This window comes from Littorina saxatilis, linkage group LG7 (genome assembly GCF_037325665.1).
Source record: "Littorina saxatilis isolate snail1 linkage group LG7, US_GU_Lsax_2.0, whole genome shotgun sequence".
NCBI lineage: Eukaryota > Metazoa > Mollusca > Gastropoda > Littorinimorpha > Littorinidae > Littorina > Littorina saxatilis.
In genome coordinates this window covers 31,434,283-31,447,356 of record NC_090251.1, presented here as the reverse complement: position 1 = coordinate 31,447,356, position 13,074 = coordinate 31,434,283, and the positions used below count along the sequence as shown (strand labels likewise).

Here is a 13,074-nt window from a genome sequence, read left to right as displayed (position 1 = left end):
CAGAAAATGACTGAATTATCAATTAGGACTTACCAGAGGAAAACAGCCTCACTGTCAACATTCTGTCAGCTCTTCTTTCATACGTGTAACGTAAAGTTAAAGAGCAAAACAGAAAGCAATTTTACGTCGACAAACATGACATATGAAGACCGTCGCAAAGAGAAAGCCAGTTAGTGACTTGTCTTAATGCTCTCGGTCATCTCTATGTCTCTTGACAAATACGCAGAGCACTTCGTTCAAACGACAATTACTGGTCTCGGCTAACCTTCGGTCTCCAAGACAAACACAGACGTGCTTACTTTCGTTCGCTTGCGAGGAAAATTGGATGAGACGGAGATTTTCTTTTCGTTACCGTGGGCTGGGGTGAGGGCTGTGGGGGCGGGGGGGGGGGGGGGGGGAGTGGGGTAGGGGTGAAGCAAATTAAGGGCTTATAGGGAATAGACTATTGACGAGACCGCTTAACGGTGTTTGTTTTCGTGCTTTTGCGAATTGTACCACTCATTAATTTTGTTATTCAAATTGTTCTGAAGGATTGAGAACTTATTACTTCGACATCATACACATGCATAAAGAAAACTCCCTCCAAATCGGATAACAAAAAAATTTACTCACCAAAAAAGAAGAAAAAAAAAGGAATAGTCTGTCAATTATTAGAGACAATTAGCTGAGTGAGTGACTGTCAGTGAATGATGTTTGAGTGTGTCAAAACTTGACTGAATCAGTGTAAAAACAAAAACAAACAAGTCGCGTAAGGCGAAAATACAATATTTAGTCAAGTAGCTGTCGAACTCACAGAATGAAACTGAACGCAATGCCATTTTTCAGCAAGACCGTATACTCGTAGCATCGTCAGTCCACCGCTCATGGCAAAGGCAGTGAAATTGACAAGAAGAGCGGGGTAGTAGTTGCGCTAAGAAGGATAGCACGCTTTTCTGTACCTCTCTTTGTTTTAACTTTCTGAGCGTGTTTTTAATCCAAACATATCATATCTATATGTTTTTGGAATCAGGAACCGACAAGGAATAAGATGAAAGTGGTTTTAAATTGATTTGAACAATTTAATTTTGATAATAATTTTTATATATTTAATTTTCAGAGCTTGTTTTTAATCCGAATATAACATATTTATATGTTTTTGGAATCAGCAAATGATGGAGAATAAGATAAACGTAAATTTTGATCGTTTTATAAAAAAATTTTTTTTTTTACAATTTTCAGATTTTTAATGACCAAAGTCATTAATTAATTTTTAAGCCACCAAGCTGAAATGCAATACCGAAGTCCGGGCTTCGTCGAAGATTACTTGACCAAAATTTCAACCAATTTGGTTGAAAAATGAGGGCGTGACAGTGCCGCCTCAACTTTCACGAAAAGCCGGATATGACGTCATCAAAGACATTTATCAAAAAAATGAAAAAAACGTTCGGGGATTTCATACCCAGGAACTCTCATGTCAAATTTCATAAAGATCGGTCCAGTAGTTTAGTCTGAATCGCTCTACACACACACACTTACACACACACACAGACACACAGACACACAGACACACGCACATACACCACGACCCTCGTTTCGATTCCCCCTCGATGTTAAAATATTTAGTCAAAACTTGACTAAATATAAAAACACCAATCAAACGGCAAGGCACAGATACAAAAAACAAATAACTCAAAGAATAACTATTCATTTGAGTAAACTCAGCAATAAGGTTCATAAAAGTTCCCATACCTACCTGCTCAGTGCCAGCTTAGCAGTCTAATTTTCAGGGGAATTAACTTTTCGGAGCATTCATGAATCCTCTTTTCTTTTTGTCTCATTCTACTTTATGACGTCAACCTTTCTGGCCTCAAAGGCGCATGAAAAAATAAGGATTGGGACACGAATGAGTCAGTCAGTGTCTTCGAGCGTTCTTGTCACAGGTGCTTGTATCAAAGTGCGTGGCTGAAACATTTTCCTACTGCAGTAATAATTAAGCTTTATCACTGTTAGCGGGTTATATAAATATAATAGACTGACACACACCGCCGCCTGGTCGCTGACATACACTTTCATACTCTGAGACTCCTGTGATATGAGCAATATAATGCACAAAGACACACACACACGCACACTGACGGCACATGCACACGCACATGCACGACACGCAAAAACGCACTGACAAAACTTGCACACACACACACACACACGCACGCGCGCGCGCACACACACACACACGCACGCACGTGACGCACACACACACACACACACACACACACCGTGACACGCACGCCGCACGCACTGACGCACGCATACACACACTCACACTCACACACACACACTGACACACTGACACACGCACACACTGACACACACCCGGCACAGGCTGTGACATGCACGCACGCACGCACGCACACACACACACACAGAGGCTGTGACACTACGCACTGACACACACACACACACACACACACAGAAGTCAGACAAGCAGACTGACCTCTCTCAGTCTCTCCTTCCTCTCTCTCTCTCCTTCCTCTCTCTCTCTCCTCCCCATTCTCTCTTCCCCCCTCTCTCTCTCTCAGTCTCTCTCTCTCTCTCTCTCTCTCTCTCTCTCTCTCTCTCTCTCTCTCTCTCTCTCTCTCTCTCTCTCTCTCTCTCTCTCTAGGAAGAGGAATACAGAGAACAGAGAAATAAGGTAAATTCACTTAAACGAACAAAAAAGATAAAATATTTTCGTGACCTAGCATCAAGTTCAAAGCAAAACTCAAAGAATATATGGAAGGCAATAAATGAACTTACGAATAAAAAGGCTGCCAGTCATCCGAGTTGTATCAAGGACATATCTCCCGATGATTTAAACACACATTTTTCCAAAATTGCTGAAAATGTGATTAAAAATGACAAGTCCAAATTAAATGATTTGAAAGTTTTAGAAGAATTTTGCAAATCAAAACAAATTTCATGTCAAGCAAAAATTCCCCTTCTTACAGTACCTGAAGTTTTTCACGCACTTACACACCTCAAGCAAACAGGCACCCGGGGGCTCGATGGGCTTGATGGTAGGATTCTTAAATTGTCAGCCCCCGTAATTTCTGAAACACTTACCTACATTTACAATCTCTGTTTAGACAAAAAATATTTTCCAGTCGCCCTGAAACAGGCTAAAGTCATTCCTCTGTTTAAATCAGGTGACAAAAGAGACCCCTCAAATTATAGGCCAATTTCCATTTTGTCTGTGTTATCAAAACCACTGGAAAAGCATATCAACAAACACATCCTAACACATTTCAACCAAAACAACTTATTCCATCCTAAACAATCAGGATTTAGAGCTAAGCATTCCTGCCACACTGCCTAAATCTCTCTTGTTGATCAGTGGTTGGACAAAATAAACGATAATGAATTCTGTGGTGCCATTTTCGTAGACTTTGCAAAAGCCTTTGACGTAATTGATCACACATTATTGCTTAGAAAATTCGGTTTGTATGGCGTCGGATATGATACTATCAATCTTGTTAGTTCATTCCTCTCTGACAGACAACAGACAGTTCTTACAAACACTAGAGCATCGAGCATGCAAGCTGTAGATTACGGTGTACCACAAGGATCGGTATTAGGACCTCTGCTCTTCTCAATATATGTTAATGACCTCCCCCTTTATATTCAACATTTATGTGAACTTTTTGCAGATGATACCACAATTCACTCCAGTAACAAAAATTTAACTCGCTTATCAGAATCCCTCCAAGGAAGTCTAAACCAGCTGACAGAATGGACTGACCTAAATCACATGTCTCTTAACCCAAAGAAAACCAAATATATGATAATTACAACTAGACAAAAACGACAGAATTTTACCTCAACTGGTCCCGATTTAATGATTGACGGCAATATAGTGGAAAAAGTCGACCATCACAAAGTTCTAGGTGTCCACATCGATAACAACCTGTCTTGGTCAACTCACATAGAACAACTTAGTAAATTAGTGTCAAAGAAAGTGTACCTCTTATCTAGAATTAAACACTTCCTTAATTGTCAAGCCAGGAAGTTATTTTTCACTGCTCATATTCAGTCTCTTATTGATTACGCATCCACTCTATGGGACTCTGCAAGTGATAATTCCCTAAAGCTACTCAGCAGATTACACAAAAGAGCGCTAAAAGTAGTATTACTCAAACAGACTACTCTCACCGACTCAGACTACATCAACATAGGGGTCCTACCTCTAAAGTCAAGAATGAATTACAACAAAGGAATAATGATGCATAAAATTATGACAGAAAATGCACCCGAAACCATTTGCTCAAAGTTCTCTTTGAAGAATTCGCACCACTTTATAAAACTAAACACTCCTCTTCCTAGGATAGACCTATTTAAATCAAGTCTTGTTTATTCAGGAAGCAGCCTCTGGAACGCTCTTCCGGACGCCCTGCGGCAATCCACCAACACGGATTCTTTTAGAACCAAATATTCTTTCCATTTAATGAACTCTATGAACAAATAAACTTGATTGGTATGTTTTCTTTGTATACAGTTGTTCATTATCGGAATTATGGTTTATTGTGACAAAATCACGAAGATTTGGCTCTGTAATACATTGTTTTGCTGAGCTAATGTATTGTTGGGTTACTTTCCGTTTATCTTCATTGCTTTACACCCAATTTTGAACACTACCTTATGATCTACAATGCTTCTACAAAATGCGCTTCATGTACATAAACTTATATGTTCTACCATTAATGTTTATATGTAACCTTTTTTTTCTTTTTTTTTCTTCCCTAGTCATAGTTATAGTAAAATAGTTTAGTCCCTCTTTAGGGCGAGGGCCAGATGCAAAAAAGCATATCTATGCTTATTCTTGTCACCCTCGAAAAATAAAGATTTGTCATTGTCATTTGTCATTGTCTCTCTCTCTCTGTCATCAAGTCAGTCTGTCTCTAACATTGTCGAATAACACTATTAATGCAAGCGCCTGTAGTTCTCAACGGATTTTACACTGTTCCGAGCGCCAAAGAATGCAGCCGCCGGGGAGGGAGGTAAAGACAGAGGGGGAGACACCGTTATCTCCAACTGTCAGGTGTGGTCAGGCGAAATCTCCCCCACGCCTTTCCACCTCGGTCAAGATTAACCGATGACCCTCACAATGGTGGGTACAGAATCGTTGTACAGCTCTCTCTGGTCATATCTTAATCGTGGTCTCTTGAAGGGCTGTCTGGGTTTGTTGGAACTGATTCAATGAATTCAATGATGGTCGCCTTTGAAATATGAATAGTTTGTCATAATTATGGGCTGACACACTTGTAGAACTTACTCTGGAAAGCCGAGAGAGAGAGAGAGAGAGAGGGAGAAAGAGAGAGAGAGGGGGGGCGAGAGAGAGAGACTGAGAGAGGGGGGGGGGGGGCGAGAGAGAGAGAGAGAGAGAGAGAGAGAGAGAGAGACTTAGACTGAGGGGGAGGGAGAGAGGGGTTGTACGTAAATACACGGTGCGTGCATTCTCGTGCGCACATGTGTGTGTGTGTGTGTGTGTGTGTGTGTGTTTGTCTCAGTGTCTGTCTGATTTTTTGGTAAAACAAACGGCTTAGTCACTGATCACAGTTTTGCGAAGTAATTCAGAATTCAGGGCAAACATTCAAAAGCAAGTGCAAAGTGTTAAAGAAGCTAGAGAGGAAAGAAAAAACTAGAATTCAACACAAGGATAACTTTAATGGCACTAATTAGTAGGCGGACCATGTCATGCATAAACACAGCACAACGACACGACAAAACTTCCCAGTTTTCATCACACCAGGAAGTAAAAACTTTATTTTTTTGACTGACTCGACTGCGCCGGTTGTTTCTCTGTTAAAAGGCACACTACTTCCTGTATACATGATCATGTTCACAATGTCAGATCTGTACAGGCTTTTACTGGTGGTAAAAAGCACCCTTCCACTCAGACACATACCAAAAACCAATAGCCTGGCTATACTTGTGCAAGGAGGAACAGTTTTTTTTCTTTCTCTGAATTATTCAGTGAAATATGAGTCAAAATACGTTATTAATTCAGCCACGCGCAAACAAAAAAACAAAACAAACAAGTCGCGTAAGGCGAAATTACTACATTTAGTCAAGCTGTGGAACTCACAAAATGAAACTGAACGCACTGCATTTTTTCACAATGACCGCAGTCCGCCGCTTGTGCAAAACGGATTGAAACTGACGAGCCTGTTCAGCGCGGTAGTGGTTTCGCTGTGCTGCATAACACGCTTTTCTGTACCTCTCTTCGTTTTAACTTTCTGAGCGTGTTTTTAATCCAAACATATCATATCTATATGTTTTTGGAATTAGGAACCGACAAGGAATAAGATTAAATTGTTTTTACATCGATTTCGAAAATTTAATTTTGATCATAATTTTTATATTTTTAATTTTCAGAGCTTGGTTTTAATCCAAATATAACACATTTATATGTTTTTTGAATCAGGAAATGATGTAGAATAAGATGAACGTAAATTTGGATCGTTTTATATTAAAAAAAAAAAAGATTACAATTTTCAGATTTTTAATGACCAAAGTCATTAATTAATTTTTAAGCCACCAAGCTGAAATGCAATACCGAACTCCGGCCTTCGTCGAAAATTGCTTTACACAAATTTCAATCAATTTGATTGAAAAATGAGGGTGTGACAGTGCCGCCTCCACTTTTACAAAAAGCCGGATATGACGTCATCAAAGGTATTTATCAAAAAAAGAAAAAAAACGTCCGGGGATATCATTCCCATGAACTCTCATGTCAAATTTCATAAAGATCGGTCCAGTAGTTTGGTCTGAATCGCTCTACACACACACACACACACACACGCACAGACTACAGACAGACACACACACACACACACACACACACACACACACACACACACACATACACTACGACCCTCGTCTCGATTCCCCCTCTATGTTAAAGCATTTAGTCAAAACTTGACTAAATGTAAACAAGTCGCGTGAGGCGAAATTACTACATTTAGTCAAGCTGTGGAACTCACAGAATGAAACTGAACGCACTGCATTTTTTCACAATGACCGTAGTCCGCCGCTAGTGCAAAAGGCAGTGAAAGTGACGAGGCTGTTCAGCGCGGTAGCGGTTGCGCTGCGCTGCATAGCACGCTTTACTGTACCTCTCTTCGTTTTAACTTTTTGAGCGTGTTTTTAATCCAAACATATCATATCTATATGTTTTTGGAATCAGGAACCGACAAGGAATAAGATGAAATTGTTTTTAAAACGATTTCGGAAATTTAATTTTAATCATAAATTTTATATTTTGAATTTTCAGAGCTTGTTTTTAATCCGAATATAACATATTTATATGTTTTTGGAATCAGAACATGATGAAAAATAAAATAAAAGTAATTTTGGATTGTTTTATACAAAAAATTATTTTAATTACAATTTTCAGATTTTTAATGATCAAAGTCATTAATTAATCTGTAAGCCTCCATGCTGAAATGCAATACCGAAGTCCGGCCTTCGTCGAAAATTGCTTGGCCAAAATTTCAATCAATTTGATTGAAAAATGAAGGTGTGACAGTGCCGCCTCAACTTTTACAAAAAGCCGGATATGACGTCATAAAAGACATTTATCGAAAAAATGAAAAAAACGTCTGGGGATTTCATACCCAGGAACTCTCATGTAAAATTTCATAAATATCGGTCCAGTAGTTTAGTCTGAATCGCTCTACACACACACACGCACAGACACACACACACACATACACCACGACCCTCGTCTCGATTCCCCCTCTATGTTAAAACATTTAGTCAAAACTTGACTAAAGGTAAAAAGCGTAGACTGCACAGAAATCAGCCAGGGTCTTGATTTATGGTATTCCTATTTGTCGAACGCCTGTGAAAGGATGCTCTTATTTCATCATGTGAGATCCTGAAAAGACTCTGTGATGATGATGATATGATATGATATGACCATGTGAAGGGGTAGGAATGTATTTTTTTTTCTTGAACTTTTTTTCTTCTTCTCTTTTCCACAAATAGCATACTACTGTATTACAAAGGACAGAAAAGTGTGATTGTATCTTTTAACTAAGTTAACACGACTGAATCACACTGACAGAGGAAACAGAATTTTATCGTCTTGTTATCGTCAGTCTCTCGACGGGGTCCTTATCTTTTACCATAGACCTATATAGGTCTCTGACTCTTCGAGGAACCAGGAAATGAAACACTGCACGCGCGCACGTGGGAATGAATCAGCCGCCGCGTGGCTGCGCGCCGCACCGTCGATACAGAAAGACTCGAGAAGCCAAGTTCAGTGACAGTCTGTGCTGTGTCGCAGTCGCAGCGAAACATCGAACTTTCTCTGAGTGTTTGTGGTTCTAACGTCCAATTGTATTTATTTGCGATCGTTTGTATTTTTCTGCCTGCGGAAATTGTCGTCGTCTGCTGCTGTGTTTTGGAAGATACTTGAATGAATCAGTACTGAGGATATATAGTAAATGCTTCCATATATGGAATAGAGAAGCTGTCCCTTGCAACCAATCGCAGCTTCAATTATACCGGTCTCTCGGCTCATAAAGCGTGTCACGTGACTGTCCCACCCTGACATTCGTGACAAGATGGCGAGCAAGCGAAACACGGTTGCTTTGGAGGATGATCAGCTGGCTGAATTACGAGCAACATTCGATTCGGTAAGTAAATGATATTTTCTGTTTGTCACTCTATCTGTGTCAGTCATTTTTCTTTGCATTTTAACCGAGGGTTAGCCGTGTCGCACAACTGTAACCAGACGACACACTTGCCGTCATGTAGTGTGGGGGCGACGCCTGCTCCAGTGCTCCCCGCTATTCAAGTTCTCAACCTTGTGCTGCTGGTTTCTGTTTCCCCTCTGGCGATCGCAAATCTCCAGGTGTAAAAACTCGACGGAAATGACTCTTGGTCGACTAGGTTGTCCAGTGCGCCTCTTTACAGCTACGGTACAGGGAATAACAAATTGATTTCCTTCCTTTAACTGAGACTGAGAGAAGAACATTTCAGTACCTCCCTCGTTCTTGGCAATCGACTGATCGAACGGCGTGTCAGTGGCGGAAAGGAGAGCTGTAACAGTTACAGACGCTGCCAAAAGCACAAAGTTTGAGGAGGTATTACGCGGCGGTTCCTTTGATGCTGGATATTTCACATGTCAACTTATCTGCGTACGCTGTTTCGACGGTGGTGCTTTGCCAGATTTGCTTTGTGTTTTGTACACTTCTGTAGAGATCGTTACTGGTAATCCAACTGTGATTAGTCATTGGTAGCTGTGGCTGTCCGTTCGTTATCGCTGCGTTGGCCGAGCTTTGCAAATGACCGACTAAATACACATACACACACACACATCACACAACACGCCAGATTTGTTCCAAGCAGACAAGAACTCGCCAAGTCAAGAGCGACACAGTGTGGGCTTGCCCAGTGTCGCAAGTGGTGAAGACACTGCTAGCTGAGAGCAGACTTGCTAGACAAGGTTAACGGAGATTGCATGCCACCGGAGAGAATGAGAGAGACAGAGAGAGAGAATACGAATACGGAAGTTTAATTGCTATAGGCCACCCCGCAATTATTTTCCACTCGGTCACATCCAAGTCGAAAGTGTCTTTAGTCTGAAACCAATGTCAATGAGAGAGAGAGAGAGAGAGAGAGAGAGAGAGAGAGAGAGAGAGAGAGAGAGAGAGAGAGAGAGAGAGAGAGAGAGAGAGAGAGAGATAGACGGACGTGATTATTTTGTTCTACTCTGTCCTCTATAGCATAAAAGCGGACCTTGAGAGTAGCTTAGAAGTTGGAATTTCCCCGGTGCCCAATTTTAGATTGTGCACTTGTGATACACGTAGTTTGGAGTGTCATTTGGATCACATTGTGGATAAGGCCTTTTGAAACGGCGAGAAAATACACGGGGGTAGGTCGGGAGGGAAACGAGAGAGGTGCACTTGTGAGAGATGACAAAAGTGTAAACGGAGGAAAGCAGTAGAAGAGAGAGAGAGGGCCTAGGACATAGAATATTTCAATGGAATTTACAAGTTTGTCATACAGCAAGGGACATGTACCAACCAGGAAGGCGAAAACCTTTTGAAACAGGGAAAATCAGTCAAACGCGGAGAAAAGGTGGTAGGTCCAGTTTTTGAACTGTATTAATGAATGTATAATTATATATGCATGGAGGAGGGAGGGGCGGGGAGGTTTAGAAAGAAGAGGGGTTACCATTACGAGGATATGAAAAAAAATCAATTAAATTCGCTGTACACACTGACACAACAAGGGAGACACCTGTGCGCCGGTTGCCATGGGTTTTCTCTCTAATGCGTTGCAATAGACCTTTTCGGTATCTGAGCAGCTCTCGCGAGACACGCTCTTTGTTATGCTTTGAACATCACGAGAACTTCGAACTTTGGCTTGTGCAGATCGCACGAGATCGCTGTACCGCATGCTTTGCTATGCTCTGAAGTTTGCGAGAGATCACGAGAGCTTGGAATACCGATAGGGTCTATTGTCTGGTTGGAGAAAATTCGAGTCGGTCAATTCCTGTGTCCTAGTTGCCCCTCCCTCGGTGTTGGGAAGTTGACACCACCGTCTTTTTTGTCAGTGTTGTGACGGTGTTGACGGATACCCTTTCCAGTCACGGTCAGTCGCTGTTAGTGGAGAAGTTTATGGAGAGGAGTAGCGGGATTGTGTGTGAGAGTGTGTGTGAGAGTGTGTGTGTGAGAGAGAGAGAGAGTATCCCTGTGTCAGAGAGAGAGATGGGGGAATGAGAGAGAGACTGACTATAGCAGTGTCACAGAGACTGTGTGTGGGAGAGGGAGAGAGAGAGAAGAAAACAGAGAATGTCGGTCTGCCCGTGATGAGACTCGGGAAAGATAGTGTGCGTGTGTGTGTCATGTACTGATGTGTGTGTGTGTGTGTGTGTGTGTCATGTACTGATGTGTGTATGTGCGTGTGTGTGTCATGTACTGATGTGTGTGTGTGTGTGTGTGTCATGTACTGATGTGTGTGTGTGTGGTCTGAAAGGGAGACAGAGAGCATTCTTAGCCCTTCATTTGTGATCACAGCCAGACATAATCAGCTGTGTTATTGTTTAGCAAGTAGTCAAGGTCGTCATCGTTATCATGTCAATTGCAACAACGTGTCAGTTTCATCTTTATCTTCAAAGCCCTGAATCTATGTGTTACAGTCAGTGTAAGTTACAGCTCATGCCGTCTTCAGTTTTACATCGTTGTCTGTGGCTATACCCCCCGCGGGTTAGGGGGAAGAATTTACCCGATGCTCCCCAGCATGTCGTAAGAGGCGACTAACGGATTCTGTTTCTCTTTTTACCCTTGTTAAGTGTTTCTTGTATAGAATATAGTCAATTTTTGTAAAGATTTTAGTCAAGCAGTATGTAAGAAATGTTAAGTCCTTTGTACTAGAAACTTGCATTCTCCCAGTAAGGTAATACATTGTACTACGTTGCAAGCCCCTGGAGCAAATTTTTGATTAGTGCTTTTGTGAACAAGAAACAATTGACAAGTGGCTCTATCCCATCTCCCCCCTTTCCCCGTCGCGATATAACCTTCGTGGTTGAAAACGACGTTAAACACCAAATAAAGATAAAGAAAGTCTGTGGCTATCCGGGGATTGGTGTGGGTGGGGTAGAGATCTTCTCAATTTGTAAATGATGTGATTGCGACATAGCCCATAGTTTCGATGCTGGCATGCACTAAATGCCTGCCCCTATACTATATACTGGGAAGATAAACAGTATGAATAAAAGCATCGGGCACAAGGCTTTATTATCGCATACCAGAGAGAGAGAGAGAAAGAAAGAGAGAAAGAGAGAGAGAGAAAGAAAGAAAGAAAGAAAGAAAGAAAGAAAGAGAGAGAGAGAGAGAGAGAGAGAGAGAGAGAGAGAGAGAGAGAGAGAGAGAGAGAGAGAGAGAGAGAGAGAGAGAGCGCACACAAGTATATCATAAGATGTTGCCTTTGACGCGGTTCAAAGTTACGATGCCAAAGCTGATAAATGCTTGCATGCAGAAAGGAGGTATAATACCGAACCCAAACAGAGACACGACGCCACGCATTCCAGTCGTACCTATCTGTGTTTGTCCCACTGTATCTGCACCGAATGATCAACAGCGGTAGCGAGCGGGCATGGGGGCACTTAATCAGGGGTAGTCAGCAAACCACACAGGTACTGTGTCTAATCAGTTCAACAGGTGTCAGATGACAAGCAGCTGGTCACAAGCCCAGCATAGCGAGCAGGTTGTTTCTAATGGCCCCTCGCGTCGCCTCAGTCATTCCGGCATCTAATAGATTATATGAAGTCTTATATCGCGCGCGTATCTCCAGACTCGGACTCAAGGCGCAGGGATCTATTTATGCCGTGTGAGATGGAAATTTTTGTTTACACAATACATCACGCATTCACATCGACCAGCAGATCGCAGCCATTTCGGCGCATATCCTACTGTTCACGGCCTATTATTCCATTTCACACGGGTATTTTGGTGGACATTTTTTTTTATCTATGTCTATACAATTTTGCCAGGAAAGACCCTTTTGTCAATCGTGGGATCTTTAACGTGCACACCCCAATGTAGTGTACACGAAGGGACCTCGGTTTTTCGTCTCATCCGAAAGACTAGCACTTGAACCCACCACCTAGGTTAGGAAAGGGGGGAGAAAATTGCTGACGCCCTGACCCAGGGTCGAACTCGCAACCTCTCGCTTCCGAGCGCAAGTGCGTTACCACTCGGCCACCCAGTCCATAGATGTCACGGTGATGAGCCTGCACGGCGTGGCCGGAGGCAGGGAAAAGAGCTCTACCCATTGTTTTGCCTGGGAGGGCAATGGCTCTGGTTTTTTTCCGTTGTTTGTTTTGTCGATGTAGGGCACCCTCCTTTTTGGATGATAATTGAAATTAAATTTGTCAGGACGTCGAGTTTGCTGTATTCGGTTTTGCGGCTGAGGTACTTGAAGGGCATTTTGCGATTGCATCGAGGGTTGCCCAGGGCGCTATTGTCATGGGTTGTGCTGTGTACTGTCTATAAGATCACCGATCCGGTCGTGTGTTTTTTTGTTCAAAGGCTAAACCCGTCATCA

At 42.0% G+C, this 13,074-nt stretch overlaps 1 protein-coding gene and 1 long non-coding RNA gene across 2 annotated transcripts in view; one reads left to right on the top strand and one right to left on the bottom strand.

Annotated features, from left to right (window-relative positions):
* LOC138971193 (uncharacterized) overlaps positions 1-13,074 on the bottom strand; it is a 666,631-nt gene that overhangs the window by 647,869 nt on the left and 5,688 nt on the right. The gene's annotated exons all lie outside the window — the stretch shown is intronic.
* LOC138971186 (plastin-2-like) overlaps positions 8,285-13,074 on the top strand; it is a 99,847-nt gene continuing 95,057 nt past the window's right edge. Inside the window, exon 1 of the mRNA XM_070343836.1 lies at positions 8,285-8,657. Within this exon, the coding sequence (XP_070199937.1) occupies positions 8,586-8,657 (72 nt within the window). The 5' untranslated portion in view covers positions 8,285-8,585. The remainder of the gene's footprint in view (positions 8,658-13,074) is intronic.